Source organism: Danaus plexippus, chromosome 7 (assembly GCF_018135715.1).
Source record: "Danaus plexippus chromosome 7, MEX_DaPlex, whole genome shotgun sequence".
NCBI lineage: Eukaryota > Metazoa > Arthropoda > Insecta > Lepidoptera > Nymphalidae > Danaus > Danaus plexippus.
Window position 1 is genome coordinate 157,197 of NC_083541.1, and position 24,810 is coordinate 182,006.

The 24,810-nt window shown below is 37.4% G+C and overlaps 3 protein-coding genes across 3 annotated transcripts; 1 reads left to right on the top strand and 2 right to left on the bottom strand.

Annotated features, from left to right (window-relative positions):
- Positions 1-9,414: 9,414 nt before the first annotated feature.
- Positions 9,415-13,188, bottom strand: LOC116770504 (uncharacterized). The gene is made up of 2 exons (XM_032661987.2): positions 12,980-13,188; positions 9,415-11,738 (listed from the first exon to the last, which is right to left on the bottom strand). The coding sequence occupies exons 1-2, from the start codon at positions 12,986-12,988 to the stop codon at positions 10,863-10,865; spliced, it is 885 nt and encodes a 294-aa protein (XP_032517878.2). The 5' UTR covers positions 12,989-13,188; the 3' UTR covers positions 9,415-10,862.
- Positions 13,189-13,214: 26 nt separating this feature from the next.
- LOC116770503 (zinc finger protein 135-like) lies at positions 13,215-15,934 on the bottom strand. Its single transcript, XM_032661986.2, has one exon. It carries the CDS (start codon positions 15,734-15,736, stop codon positions 14,201-14,203), a length of 1,536 nt encoding a protein of 511 aa, XP_032517877.2. The 5' UTR covers positions 15,737-15,934; the 3' UTR covers positions 13,215-14,200.
- Positions 15,935-16,097: 163 nt separating this feature from the next.
- On the top strand, positions 16,098-21,015 carry LOC116770502 (protein Smaug). The gene is made up of 6 exons (XM_032661985.2): positions 16,098-16,644; positions 17,738-17,942; positions 18,333-18,970; positions 19,358-19,555; positions 19,736-19,833; positions 19,907-21,015. Exons 1-6 carry the CDS (start codon positions 16,392-16,394, stop codon positions 20,195-20,197), a joined length of 1,683 nt encoding a protein of 560 aa, XP_032517876.2. The 5' UTR covers positions 16,098-16,391; the 3' UTR covers positions 20,198-21,015.
- The last annotated feature ends 3,795 nt before the right edge of the window (positions 21,016-24,810 follow it).

Sequence of the window (24,810 nt, forward strand, 5' to 3'; positions counted from 1 at the left end):
ATGTTGTTATTGCCTGATAGATTAAAACTTATTTACCTACTACTACCTACTAGTTAATATAATTTGAAAACTCAGTTTTTGTTTTCAAATTAACAGCTTTTTACTAAATGCATATGAAAATATTAACTGTAGCTACAACAAAAATATATTTGTATTAATTTTTGTGTCTCTGTCTGTTTGGTCCGAATAATTTCTGGAACAACTGGACCGATTAAAAAAAAGTTACTCGTAAATGGATTAGGTCATAAGGAGTAACAGACTTTAAAAAGGAGGTGGTTCTCATTTCAACGATATGTTTGTTAGACGATTACTCCATTCAAAGCTCATTCTCCACATCATTTCTTTGATCGGGAGAGCATTGTTCTGAAGTAGTTCCATAGTCACGAAGTCCTACTTTGATGAAGTTATCTTGAAGTTCTATTTTCTTTCTCTTCCTGTTCATTCTACTCAACCTAGTATATGTTAATCCAAGTCTCATTTTATCTAATTGCAGAGTTTTATCGAAATCTATTAATCATTAACTCAAAAATATGTACATATACGTTTGTAGATGTCGAGTACTGTTATAATCACTTCATTAAATTATTTAATTTTCATTTTAAGAAACGGTTGTTTATTTATTTTTCATTTTGAATTCTTTCAATGATCGTCTTTTTCTATGTTTTTTTAACGTCTATTAACCTTCTTTTTTGTGTATATATTGTTTGTTTGTCGCCTGTCAAATGTCACATCCGGTGGGGAAGACCATCAACAAATGTCACCACGACACCACCTTCAACGGTAACAGCTTTAGTAACACGCTTATTGTGATAGTCCCACTGCCTACAGACAAATATTGTCCATTAATGAAAATTGTTATCATTTAAAATAACCGTCTGCAAATATGAAGATTGAATATTGTTCGCATGTTGAAACTAACATGTTTAAAAACCTATCCGTTACTGTATTTAATGTTGTTATTTATATTATGTAACGTTTGTTTGTTATCATTAAAACTTTGTACTTTTGAAAACACACATTTATGTTAAAGATATAATAATTAATTTTATTTTAATATATTTTCTTAAATCGTTAATTTTTTATATATATAGCACAGTGCTTAAATTAAAGTTACCTAATTGGGAATTATTACACATACTTAATATATATACTAGAAGAGATATAAATACATCTGGATGTTCTAGACTCTGCATGAAATAATATTTATCGTCCACGAGTGTTGCCAGTTGCCGTGGTTGTGACATTGAGACTATCGAGAGGTTATGTAAGTGGTAGAGCCTAGCTGTGGTCAACTTACTGCAGCTCGAACATGGGCTGGCTCGACCGGGGAAGTACCACCCTCTCACAGAAGATCGGCGTGAAGTAGTCTTTAATGGCTACGTTTCGTCTGATGAGTGAGAGAGCCGGTTGCCCTTTCCCTTTTCCCAACCTTTCCTACCCCTTCCCTTTTCCACTTCTTTCCTGCCCTTTCTTTTTTCCACCTATTTCTCCCCCTCTTCTCTAATCAAGGGTAGTAACACACCCGCAAATCTATATTGCGGATGTCCATGGGCGATGGTACTACCCCCATCAGGTAGGCTGTCTGCTCGGTTGCCCCCTTTAGCATAAAAAATAAGTATTCTATCAATATCAAAGTCACAAGTGTTATTTTAACTCATTGTTATCTTTTACTTAATATTGAAGTCTTCTCTAACTGACCCCCGACGTAATCTCTTTCCGAGGCAGCATTTCGTTGTTTTCTGTTTTTTCCCATATAACAGTTAATTCTCCCGCAGACGTTCACATGTTTCAACCATAAGGCTGTTCCATCCGGCTTTCCTTTCGAAGGAATCCTGACCATATCGAACCCATCGTATCATACGAACAATTATATACCTTATGTGGAAGTGATACAAGTCAGAATAGAATAACGCGGATGTAGAGCTATGATTCAATACAAACCCGTACAAGCGCCTCGTATCAATACTGGAAGATATACTTTGGATTTACCGTGTGATGTAAAAAGTTACTTTTATAACATGCAGTGTATATATAACTGGTGGCAGTGAGGAATCAAACATTATAAAATAAAAATACAACTTTAAGTTTCTATTAAAATGATATTCTATTTTGAACGGCCGTTTTCATATTTCGTTACTATTTTTGATGCGAATGTTTCTCAAGAGGAAGGAGCGAAGGTACAGCAAGATCAGATAGTATAATTGTAATGTTAAATGATCTATAAAATAAAACAATGATAGATATACATCTCATTTACTGTGAAATTATTTCTTGTACATATTTCGTAAACGTTCTTTAGGACTGTATTCAATGATTTTCTTATTATTAATAAAAGTTTTCTCTGTTTAAACATGTGTCACTTTTTCACCAACCTGTCTCAAATTACAATGTTTATTGTGCTATTGCAAATATCTATATATATAGTGATCGTCACAATTTATTTTATAATAATTAGTAACTTCATAAACGACTTACTTTCTTTCAGACGGGTCACTTTTCTTTTGATCTTAACATCCAGAACAAACTATAGTAGAAGAAGTTAGTTAATGCAATCTGAATGTTTTTGTAACTCAATAAAGCACATTTCAGAACAGCCGGAGGTCCGCTAAAATGTAATGATTTGCACAATCCATGTGTTTTTTATAGCTCAAACACATCTTAATGTTTACTTTTCAATTGGGATTCGTTAGTTTCGGTGTCGATGACGAAGCCGTTTTCCTCGTCTCGTGTTCCGCGGAACAACAACTTAATAAGATTTAGCTTACGAGAATTATACGCAATCGGAAAACACGAGATCTCTGATGAATCAGAGTATAGATGTACAAGTCGCTTAGACATATCTATTGTATTTTTAACGGAAATCGAGGTTTTAAATGAAATAAATAGAATTTGTTATATATAATTGTCAATTTTTAGTTAAATAAATAATAAAGGACGGAAACTAACAAAGTGTGTTTATTTATTTATTTGGCACAAAGAAAGTTCTTATCATTAGTTTGGGATTGTTACGGATTTTATCTGTCATAGTTCGCTATCAGAGATCTTAGGGATAAGGAAATGAAGTGATTGGTAATAAATATACAAGCAGAGCAAGTGTCGAAGAGGTATCTCTATAGAATTAAACCAGGTCGATACGTTTAATAGATCTCACAACAAGCACATACCTTCCTGGTAAGCTTTATTTTAACTTATTCGCCATGACGCTTAGCACAAGTCATCGTCGTCACATAACAAACGACAACAGTTTTTCATTAATAAATACTAATAACATATTAACGTAGCTTATTGAAGGACAAACGGGGAACGCTTCGTATGTCGACAGCAACTCGTGATAAGCACATTGGATACAGTTTAAGAATACATTTACTAACCTAGCTCCTGTCAAGCATTATCAATATTGAAGTTGTAAATTAAACTTCTGTGAATCGAACAGACACAAACGAATTAATATTTTGTTATTATACAGTCCTCGGGTCACAGCTCTCCTCTGACAGAGACTTCATTATTCAGACACTTTTTCTACGGTTAATTGGAAACACGCAACTTAACGGAGGAAAAAACTGTTCGTGAGAATATTACAGTACTTTATTAAGTTATATTCACTTGTATTGAACCTTTATAATTACACATTCATAGTAGTTAGAATTTAATACCTTTTCTACTTAAATATCTTTTTCTATTGTCAATATAATATAAGTATATTTTAGATTAATATTTCAGATCGATATTATATTTTTATAATGCATATAACATCAAGCTATAAAAAATGTATTGAAACAAACCGCTTTGTAAATAGAGAAATTTAATAATTCAACAGTCTAAGTAGGACACACGGTTCAAGGATGGGTCATCTTACAGACAGTCGAGTTGGATGATAAGATAGAAGATGGAAGATATAGATCACGAACAAACAAAACATTCCTTGACGTTACTGAATGAAGGATTCCACAAGCATTATAAGTTACTTTTTATAATTGAGATCTTCCGATCATTAGATGTGAGTAGTGATAGAAGAGCTAGTGGCGTTTCGTTTGTGGACTTGTCGATGAAAACACAGAGTGCAAAGAAATATACGAAGGTGGCTCACAGTGAAATAAAAACATCGATAAACTAAAAGGTTTTTATCGATATATATTACGAGCTGTAACATCGCTAACTAAATTTGAATGACGACAATAGTTGATTTTTTTTGCTTACCTTTTGGTATTGTGTAATAATTACAACGTAATAATATTCTAGAAATTGAATATTTTAACTTATGAAGATGTATGAATATATATATATATATATATATATATTTATATATGAATTAATTAGATTTTTTGTACGATAGCGTGCGATGCTGCGGGCAGTCTGTAACTGAAATGGAAAATTGATTAGACAAAGAGCGCACGAACAGCAACACATTACACGTAACGACTGAACCGTTTAGGATGATTAATGACGTGATGATGGACGATGTGCCGCATCCAGCAGACGAGCCTCGACGAGAGGAGACAGAAGAATACAAGTAGCCCTAATACATGAATCACGGAGTAGGTGACCGTGAACACTCAGTACAAATTAATATGTTGTAATAAATCAGCTGATCCTGTCTCTGTTGATACGGGCAAGAGTTTGTTGCACCCAAGAAACCTACATTTATATAAAATATAATAATATATGTAGAATCAATGTAATAGAAGACTATTCTGAAGGTTTGATTTGATTTTCAATGAAATTTCATAAAAATGAAAATGTTATGTTAGTTATTTATTATAAGTGTTGTAGGAAGTGTAGACTAAATTATAAATGTGATTTTTTTTCTCCATGAAATATATAATGGCGTTGTTTTTAAAAGTTTCCTAAGCTGTCGAACGTGTGTAGTGTAATATCAATTATTCCGGGGTGATCCTCGTCATCCGAGGCGGTGAAAGCTCAGCGCCTCTCACCGCGATCGCTGACTGTTCATAAAAGACCCCGAAATATTTAATGTCATCTGATATACCGACCACACCTGATACAGTACGTCCGTCTGTGTGTGCTTATATGAAATGGTTTCCACTCGCGTATCGATATAAACTGGACTGTAAACTAAGGCCATGAATCGGGATATTCAATAAGTGAATTGTAACAGCTGACGCAACATGACACGCAGATAATGTTTGTTGCAACTTCATGATACAAGAGACAATACTTACTATGAGACACAGCTTTAATATTTCCGATTTGGTCTTTAATAGTTTCTCATTACCGGTTTCGTATACTTTAATATTTTAAAATTTTTTATAAACGATTTCCCTTTTCATATTTCGTTGAAGTATCTTAAATTTATAGTAGCTTTCTGTTTTGATAAAGTTTTAATATAATACAGTACAATACAACGACATGACTTGCGAGTTATGACCACCAAAACTGCACGAGACCAAATCTATATGAAACGAATGCTGTACTCGTAAGACCTGTTCCTGAAGATATCTATCAGAATTAAATAAATCGTATATTTATCTAGCTTCAAAATCGTCCGATCATATGTTATTTAGTGAGTCACGTTACTTCACTTATTTCCTTATCTTATTTACCTTAAGGATATATTATTCATTAGATTAATGTATAATAAAAGCCGTTAAAGTCTGTAATTAAGACATAAAATATATTGACGATAAATAATAATACAAAGAATTACGCCGACGTGTTGTTGGCCAATGAAATGTTGCAACTTATAACAGTTGCTATCATTCTGTTTTATGAATCTGATGTCAAATATTCATCTTAAACTCGTAACTAGCAATCTCCATACTTAATCTCTTACTTAAAATATTATCCAAATTTTTTAAATGTAAAGTACGGATACATATTTGTATATAACCAAATAAGTAAGGCTTAAGTATCGTTCATTCTCATTTAATAACATAGTTAGCTAGTCATGACAATATAAAGGAATTGTTTAGTTTGAAATTCAAATAATTGATTTGCGAGTAGTCGGTGAAGAGAGTGTTGGTATTCAGAGCACGGGAACGGACTCATTATTTCGGCCGAGGACGACTTACATAATGTTACATCTCTGGACAAACGCTGTCTCATGTTTATAGAAAGAGACTACGATAGAGTTTATTTGACATTCATTACAGATTATTAACACGTGTCATTTACGAAAGTATTTACGTACGTGTCACCAGACCAGACGTGGACTGTTGACACACGGAGTCAAGGTGACACTGAGGGCTAGAGGTTGCACTTTTGGGGATTCCCGACACACGAAATACGAAATGTCATTCACACAAAGATAGAAACGATATAAAGAACAGAATGACGTATTGACGAGGAAGGAGATGAGAGAGAGAGACAGGACAGGGGGAGAATTCATACCAAGGAGATGAATCAGGATTAGTGACGGAGGTGACCAGCTGATGATGATGATGATTAAATCAGTAATATCATTAAATAAGTAGTTTCCTTATACAACATAGCTTCAGCAGGACAAACTTCAGTATGAACCTTTCCGTGGTCGGTTCCTCTGCGTTTTCTCTGTACCTATTTATTAAATGTTATTGCTCGTAACACAATCACTTGATAACGTGTCGTTCGATAGTCATTATCTGTATTCTGTAATAATAACAACTACAAAGTCATGAAAGTCTTTAATCACAGTACACGTCATGTCTGTCGCGTTCCTTTGATTTTTATTAATTAATGCGGCTTCTTTTACATTAATCTGACATCGTGTGTTATTCCATTAAGGAATAATTATATATTTTCGCGATAATTAAATATATATTTCTAACTATACTTTCTAACTATATTTACTGATATAAGAATATAAATCCAATAATATATCTACAGGTGTAATTGTTTCAACTAGTACTCCTGTGTATAGAAATTTTATATTACTTGAACCGTATAAGTAGCGTTCTATGAAATAGTTTTTTTCTCTTCTATAAACAGATCAATGAAACTTGATAATAATAATAGTTTATTCAACGAAGAATAAACATGGAAATTATGTTTTGAAAACTTAAATTTATTATGAAGTTTGATATTTACTGAAATATATTGAAATCGGACGTTGTTATATATATTCTGGGTTATATGAAAACTTGAAAATAATAGGATTAATAAAAAGAAATTGTTGTAAAATACTAAAACCAAATTCTTTACTTTCTGCTCCGAATGCTATTGTAACTGAACCTATATTAATTATTTATATTGTAACTCTTTTTATAAATCCACTGTTCTTCATCCAAGTCCAATAATTTGTAGATAAAGCGGTTGCTATCTGATACTGTGTCGCCTATTCGTCACCATATTATCTATACACTTAAACATTCACATATAATAAATTACAATCTACAAATTATACCGTTTCATACACATTAACATTCCATGTATTTCAAAATACAATTCATACGTAATAAAGCCATCAATCATTACCTAGTAAACTCTTTTTCTTAACTCTTAATACATTATAATAATCTAACTGCCGGACTGTCAGTTTTTCGTACGTGACAAGATTATGAACCGCTTAATTCCCCGAGACTTATTCACATCGGTGCTACTGTAATAAAGAAAATTTATCACGTTTTGAACATTTGTTGGACATGACATCAGATACCTCACTGACTTATAATTATTATGAACGCCTAGTTTAACAAATAAATCATTTGTTAAAAACCTTAGCTGGAGATGAATTCTACTTGAAAACTTTCTTCGCTAAATTAATAGTTTCCTTATGTAAACATAATATAAATATTTAAAGTACATTTGTTGACAGTTGTGTAGATGTGAAAAAGAAATAATAGCTCAATAGCTCTACCTCTCTATACGATTATTAAAGGGCTTCAGGCGGAAATCTTAGTTGTAATAAATTATTTTCCCACATTATTATTTCACTGTTTATACTTTACTTCGACTAGAATATAAAGAGTCAATGGAATTATTCTTATATTCATATCTTTTCACTTTTGTTTATTAATGATGGTATAGGTTTATATGTAGGTCCTCCAATGAACCTATAAGTAAGACGAAGAGGAAAGTAAAAAAAACGAAACACTGTTTTCATACTCGCAACAAATTAGGTAATTGTATACTGGTGTTCATTTTTTAATATTTTCAAATTTTAATACTTGAATGTTGTCTTAAAAACTGACATAAAACGTCAATAGTATGATTCTATTAAAGTGAACCCGTTACAATTAGATTTTAAACAAATTATTACGTAGGATGTTCTTTATAAATACACTGGATTCAATGTGAGGTCTACAGTCGATATTAGCGACAGAGGCTGGTTTGACATAAATAAAAAAATAACATACCTGGAGCTTTAACGACTGAGGTAAAGCACGAATGTGCACTGACAGTTATATATGGAAGAAAACTCGTTTGTATGAGTGAAACATCAAAGATTGACAAAAAAAAAAATACATCTATACTATAAACATCGGACCATCAATATCAATGAGATTGTAATCTAACATCATAATATGTCTAAATTATTCGGAGCGGACATCCTTATTATTTTAAGAGATTCCACGTCTGGCGTCTGTGACCACGGCTCGCCGCGGAAACGCATTATTATAAAAATGAAAGTATATACTTTCTGACGCTTTAAATTACTTCCACTATACCTAAAACTATAACAAAACCATTTAAGTTAATACAATCGATCAATTAAGTGAAGACTAAGATTGATATAGAATCTAAAAATAACAAAAATCCTTCATTTATTATACTATGTTCTGGTTTTGCTCGTGTTTGGATCAATTACTGAAGTTTTAGTTTCAAATAGACAACAAGAATACATTTTATAAGTTTGAAAAACCCCACAGATAGAAACTCAATGAGTAATCATACGTCAATAATGCCTTACCTTATTGTAAATATTTATACTTTTCACTTCTAGACTGACGTCAGCCAAATATTATCTGTATTTGGGTGACGTAAAACCACTGCAAGGGGACTAGCTTTGTAATGAAAAAACCCGCATCGAAATCGGTTCTTCCCATTGAGAATTAGGATACCACAGAAAGACACACTTCCATATATAATACACCCCCATTTTACGGTAGGAATTCAAAATATAATTTGTTTCAATATACTAATAAAGTAATAATTTCACAGTAACTTTATGAGATCTAAGACTTTCGAGAGTATTCATTTAAATAAAACGAATTCTCTCAGATAACTCAGCGTTTTTTCATTATTTTAAAGCTGCATACTCCCGATGTTTCCGCAGACGAGACGAGAATGTCCCAGGCATGCAGAACGCGTGCTAATCAGAATATGTTAGTTTTGTTAAGTTGCTAATAATATATTATTATTATTAATTGATATCATGTGAAGTGTCGCCGGTGACATATGTCATTGACACAATTGAGCGGTGTGAGTGGAGGCGGGCCGCGACAGGGAACACGATACAGGTATTAAATAACACACGTATGCATTTGAAAATTTATTGCGAAAACCTCGACACATGAACGCAATATCATGAGCGCATTGTAAATATAATAGCTGTATATAAATAGGAATCTTTAAGGCAATTTTGTATCACATTTGTTCAAAAACGCACTCTCAACAATTATTATAATTTAACATATAAAGGTCGCTTGCAACACGGACCGCCGACATGGAGTCGTCGTTGGATTCATATTCATTACTTCATCAAGTTTTGTAAAATATAAAAATAATTTTCCAACAGTGACGGTGACAGCGATACGTCGCGTCGCAAGAGTGCAACTTCATTAACATTGTGTGTACTTCATACGTCATCGAAGCCGCAGATAATAAATAAGTTTAGGAGAATAATATTGCCAATATTGACATACAACAGTATCAAAATGATTATCCGATTAACTATAAATAATAATTATTATTTAATAATGTTAAAAATCTCTAATACATTATAAACAGTAACGACCTACTTTATTATAACGTCATTCTCTTCTAAAATTTACTACAAAAAATATGTTCTGTGAGAGAGAAGAGTTGTGCACACTACTTTATATAAGGCACTGTTTTGACACTAAATCTTAATTGTACAGTGTGTCTGCTATAGTTGTCCTAAATAACAATATAAATATTAGTTAAGTACATCCAGATAATAGAGCGTGGTTCATATTTAATTATTTAATTCTATCGAAGCTAACTTGTATACATATACTTATATTTCAGTTTCTGTAACAATTTAATATTATAAAGGTATATATATTCAGGTCGCTCGAGCCCGCAGTTTTTATAAAATACCCAATAATTTCCACTTCGACCTGAAAACGAACTCCGAAGCATACGGTTGACGGCGAAATTAAAAAAAAAATAATTTCGAACAACGAGAGACATAAAGACCAACAGATAATAAATACGATAGAATGACACCAGCAATTAAATAAATATATCCCTAATACAATAAAAAATCAGTCACTTTATAAACACACGTCTTGGTTCATTCCAAATTTGAATAAACGGGAGTAAACATGCCGAACTAATAAAAATTATAATAAAAAAAACATAATTTATCACATTGTACTATTATTATCCCAAATTCCCACGAAGTCGATCGAAACCTTATAGCGTTTGAAGGTGACAGTGCGGCGAAGACTCGGGACGGGAAAGCGCGAGAAAAACTATATATTTTTTAAAGACGGTGAGCATCGAACAATAAGAAGAAACTGCGGAGTCACATGGCGCGTCATGGAGACCGCTTTCATCACACGCGACGCTGACACACACTCACTAGTGTTCATCGAATAGAGAAATCACTGACACTCCCTTACACTACTCGGATGTTTCTCAAACGACCAACCCCACAGACGAGCCCTCCCGTCCCCCGCACCGAGTTACTCGTCACACGCCGTCCTAACATTACGCATTTATCCCGTTGATGGTATGAACTAGGCCGCTCCCGCTTCCTGTTTCTGTTGTATGATGGACTCCCACTGCGCTATCAGGCGTGTGGAGCTGGGGGCCAGGAACTCCTGGTCGGGGCCCAGGTCACACAGCTGCGCCAGAGACTTGGCCGGCTTCAGACTGCCGAGCGAGTCGTGGCCCGAGCTGTTCCTCGGCGAGGGTGATCTCAGTTCCTCGCTGAGAGCTTCGTACAGTTCGCCTATAGACTTGGTCGCCTTCAGTTTCCCCGGAGGCGGGATGTCTTCCTCCTCCGACTCCGAGGTGACCTCTGAATCGCTCAGTTCTATATCGAAGGGCTTCTGTTTCTTCCTCATCTTCTTGAGTTCGTGTTCTCGGTCTTTCATTTCTCTCAGTTCCTTCTGTATTTTTTCCTCTACCGGCACGTATCCCTTCCTCACCGGTTTTCCCTCCGGGGTGCGGGTGATGACGGGAGGAGCGACGGGTGCGGCTGTGATGGGGGTGAATACTAGCGGGGCCGCAATGGCGGTTGGCGTGGTCGGCGTACCGGGGGAGGTGACGGGCAGCTTGCCCTTGTTGGCTATAAACCTCTGCATGATACCTTTGGTCCCATTCTGCGGAGTGAACCTGCGCGTGTATCCGTTGGTGTTGAGTAGTGCAGGCGTGGCTGGCGGCGAGGGGGCGATGGGTCCCAGCAGGTGCGAGGTGGACACGGCTCTGTTCAAGGTCTTCTGTGGTCTCTCATCACCGTTGAGATGTCCGTTCTGGTTGGTGACGTCTATGGTAGACTCCGACAACAGTCTGCTCATTCTGAAGTGTCCCTCTTTGAACTCTCTCTCTCTTTCCGTGACCTCGATGATCTCCCTTTGTATTCTGGAGAGGGGATCTTCTTTCAGACTCGACTGCGAACAATTATAGTTAGTATTAATAATTTGGAATGTTCGAGAACGTGTCTGTAACCTACATAAAGATCGCTAACTTTGTGAACCGACTACATGTCACATGTTATGTGAACACTGTTACATATCTCAATTCAGAGCGTGTTTCCAACTTGTTCTTATTGACCCTCGACCACGTCGGATGATTCTGTCGCGATATATCAGAAACTGCTTTCATTTATATCTTACGTAATAAACAGCTGAAAATATGATGTTTACACTTGTATGAATCATAAACATTCTAAGTGGGTACACCGTACATGTGTTATGTTAACCTTATAGTGACATATTATTTCAACAATTAATCACTATGGTTAAAATAATTTTGTTCGCAGGTGTACGTCGGATGATTGTTGAAACATTCACCTACTTAAAATAAAATTTGTAATCCGTCTTTTTGTTACCTAAATTGTTCTTTTATTCTTCTTAGTTTTGCAATACGTTTTAATAAATTTGTTATTTAAATTTCGTTTATCTTACGATAATCTTAAGTTATTTAGTTGAGGCGGTATTTTTTATTAAGAGCGAGAAGTCGACCTCGTACGAATTGACCTTATAATAACTGTTAAAGGACTACGTTCGTATATGTAAGTCGGGCTTAATATAAACACTTATTAAATCATAATTATATGGGTTTTAAGACTAATGGTCATAAAATGTGTACATTAGTAACTGTCCGTTATTTGTACTCATTTTTATTTTTTTCGGTATATACATTCCTACAACGAGTCGACGAATCAAAACTATAGAAGTAATTATGTAAATAATACTTGGAATCGTTAAGTATTGATAAATGAGGGAAAAATAAAAGATAGTCACGTTATTAAACAGATAAGACGGCTATCATAATTATCAATATTACAAGAACATTCGATGGCTACAAGCAAAAAATAACCAATATTAATGATAAAATATTCAAAAATTCTCAGGTGTATCGAACTACATGGTTATTTTTTATTTAAGATTGCCAAATGTTGGAATTGAATAAGCTTTCTACCTCCATACTGAACATATCAAAATGTTACGAATAAGCGCCGCGTTTAAGTGTAATTAATAACCCAATACGCGAACGGCACGCCAGCAGCCCACGACGGTATGGACCGTAAGTGCTCAGAGACCGACGACCTACGAACTCACGATCAGATCGCAGGACCAACAATCGGAACGCTCTCAAGTAGAGCACCGCATTCCGATGAGATACTCACTTCACTCATGATGGCAACGGGACCGATCCGATATGTTTACTTTAATATCCGGCACTGAATTTCATGATATACACATCACGACACTAACACCTGCCACGCTCGGGGAACAATTGGTTAGTGGCGTTCAACGCGAGGCGCGACACTGGGGCGGACGCCGGACAGTCGCGTCTGTCGGCTTACGTTCTCTGCGGTGCGTAATGTAATGTGAGAGAGAGAACGACGGTGTTACCTGTGAAAAAAAAGAAAGGGGCATAGCGATACACCTGAAACTGTTTTATCGACGTACTGTTTTAGCGACTGCGACTGTTCCAAGTTTGAAATTCGAGCGCGGATTCACGCACCGCTGAATAAGGAAGGGCTTGTGGGACCTTGGAATAAAAAAGGGTATACTTTGGAGGGAATTCTTTAATAATAACCAAACAGTAGTAAAGTTATGGCGAAACGGTCGGTTTATTTAATTATTTTGGTACTCAAATAATAATAGTTGCAAAGTTTAATACATATAGTTTGTGTCAAATACTTAGGTATTTAACATAACGTCCTATGTATTTTTTTTTTTTTAAATAAGTAACAAGTTATAGGCATCGACTTTATAATCTAGTTAGAATTCATTCGATATTCCATTACCTATAGAAACCATAGCTAAATCCCGCCTAGAACTTGATAATTTGGAAAGTGTGTTTTACGTTTCTTCAGGTACTCAAACTCCGTCATAATTATTAATTAGTAAACGTATCACATTACACTTATTTAATGTTAATACAATTACTGATGATATCGTAAATAGTTTCAATTACCTATTTTATATTGTAAAATAACAAGTTTAAGGTGGCAGTGGGAGTCCAGATGTCTTTGTAACATATACGAAAAAAAAAAATGATTAGTTGTTATACGTTTTAGATAAGTTAAATGATTGATTTAATTGTTTATGTTTAACTAAATCTACCTTATATATCAATAGAGGTCACTGGTAACAACTTAGGTAATAAATTAATACATAAAACATTTCAAGTATGTACCTATTTGATTACTTACTAGATAAATGCCAGTGTTTTATGATATGACGACGGATAGTACTCAGACATACTTTAAATATAATTTTATACGCCTAATTAGTAAATCAAATCAGAATACACTTAGAATAAATAGGTTAAAGAGACTCATATAACTTAAAATACAATTACAATGACTAGTTCAATATAAAATTATGAGTTTGTTTACTCAAGCGAAAGACATAGTTTTGGGTAGGAGAGTTTTGAGCGGAGGCTTAAATTGTATGTCCATATGACTAGCTCGTAGGTGACGGGAGAGATCACTAGTTCTGAAGAACCTTCGTGGGCAATGTTGACAGGTGTAGGGCGTATGGTTAGTGTGCTGCTTCATTAGGTGGAACTCGAGCATTGTCGCCGTAGGGAAGGTTTTGGAGCAGTCACCAATAGAACATTTGTATTTTCCGGCGTTTTCATGCTTGAACATCATGTGGTGGGCTAAACTCCTTTTAACAGAGAAGGCAGCATTGCAAGTTCCACATATGTATGGCTTTTCACCTGTATGCTTTCTCATATGCACTTGTAAATCTGAAAATGTCTTTAAACAAGTGGAACACTGACCAGATTTCTCAGAGTGTATTCTTCTGATATGCGTCTGTAAGTTACCCTTCATGGCGAAAGCCATTCCACAGAAACTACACACATTCTGTTTCTCGTTAGTGTGTAGCCCTATGTGGACATTTAAAGCTGTTCGGGACTTCATGGACTTGCTACATAGGTGGCAAGTGTATTTTTTCTCATCACTATGAACACTTTGGTGTTTGGTGACAAGGCTTTTATGAGCAAATTTCTTATCACATATGGGACATGCATATGGTTTCTCTCCAGTGTGAACAATCTGATGTCTATTGCGTGAGGCAACTTGTCGGAACCTTTTAGAACAGTATTGACAAACATATGGTCTTTCATCTGTGTGAACTCTCATATGTGTTATTATATCATTTTTCCTAAAAAAGCTGCTGCCACAGGTCTCACAGGTAAATTTTCTCTCCCTAGCTAAGTGGTAGGTTTCATTGTGTCTCTTTAAGGATCCTTTAGTGGGGAATTTAGTATTACATGCCATACACATGAAAGGTTTTTCTCCAGTATGGGTCCTCATATGTATCTCCATAGCTGATGGACTGGATGCCATCAGGCCACAAATAACACACTGTATAGGTCCCATTTTCCCTCGACCCAATTTTTTTCTACGATTTTTGTCTTTAATACTTTTATCATTTCTACAATCTCCAAAAAATGCTTTTGTATCTGAATTATATTTTTGTGGACTCTTATGTTTTTCTTCTTCCTTTCTCAAATCGACGTCATCTCCGTCATTATACCGTCGCTTCTCGAAATATTGTTTCGAACAATTTTCCAACAGGAAGGTTTCATCGAATTCGTTGTCACCGTCATCAGTTTCGTTTTTGATATCCTCTTCTTTAATATTCATGATATCCACTTGAAGATCCGAGTATAGTTCTATTGGCGTGCTCAAACATCGCAGTGCCTTATCCGACGCTTGGCATTTCTGCACGAATTGATAGGATAGGGATAAGTCTCCGGCACAACCCTCACAAATCATACTAGGTAAGCCATCATCCTCATTTATAATGATATTGACTATTTGCATTATTTTACTGCTGTATTGCATATTATCGGTTTCACAATCGAATATAGATATGGTGCCGGTCTTGTCCAGACAAATCCTACATATCAATGAGTCCATTTTTTAATTTCTTTCATTCGATGGAGCACCAAGTTGAAGAAGGTTACACTGATTTTAAATGCTTTTACAGTACAGTCATCAATATTTTGTAAGACTAAATATATTGAAAACAAAATATGTATGTATTTATTTGTTTATTAGTTTTGTGACATCTATGACAAGTATTTGAATGTTGACAGCAATCAATTGTCACTTATATCAAAGGGATCTCAGATTTTTTTATTTATTTTGTATTTTAAATACTATATCACAAAAGAAATAGTGATACGTAAATGGCTAAAAATATCAAACTGGGAATTATATTAAATTTTTTGAAGTAACGCCCCCTAGTGGTATAAGAACTTATTATCGTAATGCAACTAATTATTGTAATAAACTACGTTTTTTTTAGTCTGTGCTCCGCCATTTCGGGATTTGATAATCTGACTGGCTGTCGAATAAGAACAGTTGTTATGTTTTCCTCCTACCTTCAAATTTAGCATTTATTTTGCACCGTTTACCACGTCGCACGCGTGGCCGTCTTTCCGCCGTCGCCCCCTGAGAGAGCTGCGATCCCAAACCTGGCTAAATTAATCTGGAAACGATCAGCTGTCACCAGTCTGACGTGTTGATCACAAACAAATCTGATTTTGAGAGGTGATATGCTGTTAGCGATATGAACGGGACGTTTTACGAGCAGCTCGGGGGTGTGGCCAAGATGTTCGAGCAGTGGGGCACCTGCGAGCGGACGGTGGTGGCCTGCGCCCTCGCTCGAAGAGTGCCGTGGCCAGGGTTGCGGTTGGTTCAGAGAGCGGTGGAGGCAGCCCTGCAGAACCATGTAGGGGATGAGCGACTCGAGAGAGATGCGAACGACGAAACGTTACTCGCCAGCCTCCTCGCGGCCAGAACTGATGAACACGATGAAGAAGGTAAGTATCTTTTCACGACATTCAAATATTATACAGACTGCTCTATTATTATAATAACAAAATTTCATCACACATAAATATGTTACTCATTTATATATATGCTTATATGTTAAATGAAAAAAGGAAAATGTTCATAATAAATTCCTATTAATATAGAGACAAGTGATAACATTTCAAAAACTATTCAATTGATGCTTTCCTTGGTGATGACATCACCAGTACCCCATGTTCACTGAGAGTCAAAACTCATTAAAAGACAATGTTTGTAATAATCTCAAATATATTTCAATTCCTTCCTAACACTATGATTCACTGAATTCACTAACTTAAAAATCCACTAAGTTTTCATGTGTGTTTGTGTTTCCTACACCTATAAATAATTGTATAGTATATTATATATGTAGTATGGATATATATATATATTAATTAGATATATCAGTTGGTACTGTCATGCATGACTTGCACAAAACTGTGTGTCTTATTTAGAGTAATCACCAATTTTATAATAGTTACTATGACTATGTGAATGAGAACCCAACATTCTTGTTAAGTCATCAATTACATTTATTGTATTCTCTAAAGTGATTCTGTCAGTCCCTGGCTGACTGGTGTTCGCTATCGGGTACAGATTATGACAACAATAGAAAAATATTATATTATAAGAAAAACCATAATATATCTGAAGTGTGAGGGGTTCATTCAGTTAATTCTACAGTATGTGTGTTATATGTAATGAATCGTACAGGGTGGCGACCCGAGGTTCCAGGAAAACTACGAAACTTACACATATATTGTAATAAGAATAACATATTAAAACTTACCTTATAACTAAGACTACATGATTGCCCCGATGATAGAATAGCAATCCTATTCTATAGCTTGTGTGGTATCAGGAGGGATAGTATCAGACACTGTTCTCCATGTATGTGTGTATCTCCAGGCTATACCTCATGAACCATCATAATAATAATGTTGCCTCTGTACTTTTTATTGTATTTTTACCAGTACCAGTATAACACCAGCGCGTCATTTGACACTCATGTGCAGGTTACATAATTTATTAATATTAACATGTGACATACTATATTTCCAGACGGCGAACGTCTCAGACAGCTCCTTGCGCTGCTGCCTCTCCTCCGTACTGACAATGAGCGTGCTAAGAATGTGTACGTGTCGGCGACCCCCGGCCTGGTCCAGCGCTGTGTGGACTCATCCAGGTCACCTGCAACCCCACACCTGTGTAGACAGCTGCTGTCCTACCAACTGGTACATCCAGCCTTCACTGTACATGACCAGAGGTACACATGTTTTATAGCTGTTATTGCTAAGTTAGTGGAAGAAAACATCTTATATAATTAATATATCAGAGTGCTTCCCTAATACTGATAGCAGATACGGGGCTCGTGATATGATCATTAAAATGAATAAGAATATTTTCAACCAATGAGAGCAAGTTCTATATTGACTGTATGGTGTGTGTGTCAAGTAACATAAGATATTCATAAGTTTGTCAATTGATTGAATTTTGTGTATATTAACAGTTTTTATGTTAATCTCCAATTACTTAGTGTCGGTGAAGTGTATCAATGATGTCTCCCCAGAAACATTTTGTCAACTTTTTTAATTTCAAAGTACTTAATCGTCTTTGATGTCTCAAAACGTTTATCGAGTCGTGAAATATTTTTCAGAACACTGACGCAATGGCTTCGCTATTTAGAAAATCACATATCTGGGAACAGAAACAGTGAGACACCGTGGCAGCAGCGGATAGAACCGGCCCTGTTGCAGGACACGAACATCTGGTCGGCCAACAACACCTTCCGCCGCACCATCGGCAAGAACGTGGACTTCCGGGGGATGTTGGACTCGTTGGAGCACGCGGCCTACACGGACGTGTTGCAGGAGTCCTTCTCCAAGAACGGCAGGGACGTGGATATCGGCCTGGACGGAGACGCCGCCCACTACGAGGCGCAGACCAAGTCACACCGGTCCAATAGTCTCACGCCGCCCTCCACCAACTTCATGCAGATGTCCTCCTCGGCCGAGAACCTCAGCGACGAGCCGTTCGTCCAGAAACCGAGGAGCTTCTCGCTATCCAGCGAGCACAGTCTGACTCAGCTGCGGCCCATAGGGGTGACGTACGGAACCACCGGCAGCGAGACAAGGCTGGATGACCTCCGGACCAACAACTTTGCGGAACATCCCGGCATGTCCACCGTGGGGCAGTGGCTCAAGAGTCTCCGGCTGCACAAGTACGTGTGGCTCTTCACCAACATCACCTACGAGCAGATGATGGCCATGGACGACAAGTACCTGGAGAAACTGGGTGAGGGAGAGGGAGAGGGATAGAGAGAGAGAGGGATAGAGAGAGAGAGAGATATGAATAAAACTATGTCTGTGGAATGTAATCTAAAATAAGTTATTTATAGACCGGTCTCCTTGGACCGTGACAAAGGACAAGAAGAGTTGACAGGTTACATGCAGAATAAAAAGAAAGAAGTGAATCTAACAGACATACATAGTATTATTGCAATGTGTCGGCGGTTAATAAACAAATTCATGTTTCTGTATAAAGTTAAATCTCCCTTGAAAGACAGTCTGCAAGGTTGCACGTAGAGAACGTGAATGTCCATCGTATGATAATCTGACATGTAGTATACACAGCTGGTGAAACATAATATAATAAAGGTTTTCTCCGATTTCTAATGCCCAGGTGTGACGAAGGGCGCGCGTCACAAGATCCTGCTGTCGATCGCTCGTCTGTCGGAGCGGCCGTCTATCTTGGAGTCGGTTCGGAGTGAGCTGTCTTCAGGCCGGGTGTGCAGAGCTCTGGACCGTCTCCGGAGCGTGCTGCTCTCGCCTATGCCGCCCGGGGACCTGCCCCGGGCCGTGGTCGCAGCCCTACAACACGGTGAGTGTTCCTCATACTCCACCGACTACTACAGACCACATTATATTTTAACACTCAATATATCTCAGGAGTAACAGAAATCATTCTTCTATTTTTAATCATCTCACTCTATTTTTTGTCATATCTTTATCTCTCTTTTTCCATATATATCATATTAAAATATATGTCCGTATATTTCAGCGTCCGAGTGTTTGTCGGGAGGCGCGGGATCAGTGGTAGCGGAGAACGAGCCAGAGGCCGTTGACCCCATGTCGCTGCATTGCTGGCTCATAGAGAAGGTTCCGTATCTACATATAATCTGTGTCACGTTATATGTCTCCTCTCTCATCTCATATCATCTCTCTTCTGCAGGCTCTCCACCACGAGTCGTTCTCGTGTCCGTCTCTCCAGTCATCTCTCCGCTGTCTCCGCCACCGCGTTCCGCCTCGACAGTTCTTCCACCTTGTGGGAGACGCACCTCACAGGAGACTCAAGCCCCGTTGGCGCGCCCCGGCCGCCGCCCGCCGCCGATGGGCGCCGCCCGCCCGCGGCAAGTCCAACTCGTACCCGCCGTTCCCGCCGCAGGTCGCACCGCCGCCGCCCCACGACTACTCCAGCCTGGACGCGCTCTGCCTGCAGATGACGGAGACGGCCATCGACTAGGCCGCGTCCCGCACCTCCCGCACACCGACAGCCCGTCACTCGTTCCAGTAACAGTGCGTGACGTCACCGCTGACTGACCGCTGTGTGCGTGTGTGCGCGTGTGTGCGTGCGTGTGCGTGTGTGCGTGCGTGCGTGCGTGTCATGAATCGAAGCATCACATCGACAGTTGTTATTGTATTGGTAGTATCGCCGGCGAGGTGGAGTGTCCGCGTGTGTATAGTGTGTCTGTAATGTTTTCGGTGCTATGCGAACTGTTCGTGTGTGTCGGTCGTGTGTTATGTTAGAGCTAGCGTTGTTTTAGACACACTGGGTAATATGGCAGAGCTTATACGGTAGGTAGTACCGGCACGGGTCGGCCTAGCGACGGACGAGGCGGTCCGCTCGTACGATATATATATAGAGATATATAGATATATATAGATATATAGTTAGTACTGACTAGCGGCTGTAATGAACTGGGACTCAGTTCTCTGCGGCTCCGGTTGACTGGATCAATGTTGATTGTAATCTGTGCAATGTTTCTGTTATGTAATGTGTGTGCGGTGTTGACGACTCTGATGTATTTATTACACACTGAATGAAACTATTATATTAATTTATTGTTTTATTTCTGTGCGCGTCTCGTGTGTGCGTATGTGTGCGTGTGTGCGTGTGTGCGTGTGTGCGTGTGTGCGCGTGTGTGTGTCTGTCTGTTAGTTTCGTTCTTCGTTCTGTTCTCATCTCATCTGTGATAAGTCGTTTCATCTCTATGTACAATATATATATATATATATAATAAATGAATAATTTCACTTTTTGAATTATACAGATAATGTTACTGTTAGTTTTTTATTAAATACATTTATAGCGAGCCTCTTCGTTCCCTTCTCATGTTCTGTTTCCTTTCTTTGCACGTTCCTGTGACTCTACTTGAATGCGATATGTTGTTTACATATTTTATTTTGAAAATTAAATTTACCAATTCACGTAACTGTACATTTGTCTTTATGATAGATGGCGTTGTCGTCTTCCTAAAAACTCGAAATAATTTAATATGCCTATGTGTGGAGCGCGGGAAAGGAATCGACAGTATACTGAGTGACATGATACATAACCATCGGTCATGTGCCGTTCAAATTGAATTATTATAAATTCTGTGACGTCATACTTAATGTGTTAAACATTACTCTGTGATCAATCTCCTGATGCCCTTAGCTGGCTCACTACAGGAACCACCCCCTGATTATTTTCTTTCTTTTATCATTCTTTATAAGTATACTAGTTTTTACCCGCGACTTTTGAATTATAATAATATTCTGAAGTGCCGCCAGCGACATCTACAGAGCGCGTCACGTGACTTCACACACGGGACAGCGATCACGCCTTGATCACGTGAAGTGAACGGGTTTTAGAGTAAGTTACAGCCTCTGTCTCTTCCTGTGTGAGCCGCAACCCTGAAAGTCTCATTAAAACCCGTTCAGTGATTCATGCGAGGAGCACCGACCGGCCTACACGGAACCCAAAAACATTTTAAATAAACGACGTACTCTGAGTTGGTGCTTGGAAAGAGATACTCCTGACAGACTCGCAATGACAGTGGTCTTCTGTTAGAAGTATTTTACGATTAAAATAATGCCATACGAGTAAGAAAGTCTCTCCGGAAGGAAGTGTGAATAAATATAATAATTTGTCTTCAACCAGAGGACGAAAAATAACAACTTTTTAACCAAAAGTAACCAAAGAGAGAAGGGCAAAGTCATAGTAATATCGTTGTATTGAAGTAGTCGTATGTTGGAGGTCTGGCAACACACGTCTCACTGACACACGGCGCAGGTCGTCCCAATTCTTAATGTTCAGTGTTCTAGTGATGTCCTACAAAATGGCTGAACCAATATTTAGAGCCAAGTTGATATAGAAACGTTGCCATCACTACATTAACACAGGTCCAGTAATATAAATAATTATAAATAACAACTATTGCTTTCAATACAATTGTAAGATATATATGTTTTAAAATTAGTACGGCAAAGATGGCGCCACTTGCAACAATACATCATTAATCATATCCTCACCTAGTAAAGTTAGAGAAGTAACTTTAGTACTATGAATGACAAGAAGAATAACGCTGACTGCTGTAATAGAGTTACTACTTACTAATAAAAGTATTAAAGTATTCTGTACGGTGGTAGAGCCTAGCTGCGGTCAAATTACTAAAGCTCGAGCATGGTCTGGCTCGACCGGGGAAGTACCACCCTCTCACAGGAGATAGACGTGAAGTAGTATATAAGGGTGCGTTTCGTCCGATGAGTGACAGAGAGGGTTCCCCTCTTCCTTTTCCCATCCTTTCCTCTCCCTCTTTGCCAATCAAACTTATGAAACTTATGAATGGCTAATAAGGGATCCTATAACAAAAGAAACATCAGAAGACCAAGCTCCTGCGCTGTGATCTGGAAAAGACATTTAGAATGATGGCTGATGATGGCTGAGTTTCGTGTTAATGAACTGATTGCTTCCTACATCGGTACGCTTACCACGAGTCTGTATCGTCACACTACGTACGTGGCGTTTCTCGTTTCTCATTCAATAAGCTACGTTAATACTACGATGTGACAGGACTTGTGGCTGAGGAATTGTTAACTTTCTTAACTGTATAGGTTATAATTTTTTTTTTTAATAAAAATTAACAAATTAGATCTAAGACTTTCGCGAGTACTTGTTTAAATGAAACTATTATAGTATTTATTTCAATGAAAATTTTGGGATTACTACGCTCATTTTATTATTTTAAAAACTACTTACATACCTGCTCCTGAAATGTCAATTCATATCTCGTTTGCCCGTGATCACGGTTGCTGCAGAGTAACCAAAACGTGGGGAATGGGCAGTTTTAAAAATAATAAAATACACGTAGTGATCCGAAAAATATTACTTTCTATTAAATTAGCAAACTATAATGTATCCCGTCTGGAAGAAATCAAAGACTTGGAACCAGGTGCATACGGCGGATGTGGCAGGCTTTCAAACATGAGTTGTACGGCCTTGAGGTCTTTAATAGGGAATAGATGAGTATATTACGACGATTTAACATCAAAACTGTAGAATATAAAGTCAACAAGACAGATAATACATGGACATTCTGTGACAGGACATGTCCCTATAAAAAAAGACAATTTTAATCGAAATAATATAGCATTACTAGATGCTGTTAGTATTGAGAGTGACCAAGGTCTTGTATAAAGTATGAACCTGGAACTGGCTGCCTCCTTTTTTTTTTTTGTTTGACGCCAAACGCAGCAACCGCGGACTGCCGCCTCCTCCATGGGCTGACCCCCAGCAATGGACCAAGACCCCACAAGGAGGTCAAGGTCCTCCCCCCCGTGACTGATTGCACCGGTTATCCGGTGGGCGATGGGGTCGTCACGTCCCGACGCCAAAGAACTGGCTGCCTCCTGCCTCAACAGATGGTAACTTACAGATTACTCGGTTTACAGTTTGGAGTGACGTCCAGCGACCAGCGACCCGGCCGCGTTCAGACTTTACACGTAACTTTCAGGTAGTTTTGTGAAATGTCTTTTTAATATTCGTATATTCGGCTATCACTACTGACATCGCTACCGAAATAAATTTATTGAATACTTGTAAACTACAGAGGTGATGGTGATAGGCAGCGTTTTTATAAGTTTAACTCTTATTGGTACTAGTTAGTGAGATGGCTGTGACAAGGCTCTGATAAGGAAATTATTCTAATAAAAAAAAAATATCGAAATGGAATGACCACAGCGGACCTTAAATATGTACCTATAGTGAGAATTATCTAAAGAAAAGAAATGTACACGAGACGTTTACAGTTCCAGAGAAGCAAGTAATACATGCAGGGAATGTGTAAGCAGAAGATAAGCTAGATATTGTAAACACACTATTCATTTTCAGAAAATTTTCAAACCCGTTTCCCAGACCTCTTTATGTTGAACTGATTATATATTTTTGACAACAAACGGACGCAGCTTCACAGTTCGCGGCTGATAACGGTTCAGTGTTTGGTCGTGACCAAGTGAAAGAATTATTTAATTATACTTAATTTTTCTCTGTTTTATTCTTTTAGTTGTTTTATTGTTTATATAATAGAACATTTCAAGTATATCTTACTGTGATTGTTCCTTTTCACTTGCCAAGTCGGTATTTCTGTGTCACCGTGACCACCCTGCTGTAAGTTTTAAATCTTTTCGAGTGCGGTGATGTATTAAATCTCATTGCGACATTCTACTTCATAGTCCAGTCACTTAAGTAAAAAAATTAGGCAAAAGTTGTAACGTTGTCTCTGTTTGGTAAAGATGTATATTTTGTTAGTTTGAAAATTAAAAATCCAGGTTTTAGTAAATGTAAGATAAACGTCTTAAGACATTCAAAAATATAGAAATAGATTAAGACAAAAGTATTTATATCGCTTCATTCGCTCTGAAGCCATCTTAACACTCTTACTTTAAGAACTACCTCCTTGTATATCTCTCTTGTATATTTTTAACAGTAGGTTGATCAATAACAACTCTATGAGCGGTGTATAATTAGTTATATATTTTATTACGTAATATCTCTTATAAGGAAAATTTTCTAAAACTATAGTCTGAAGAGAGCAA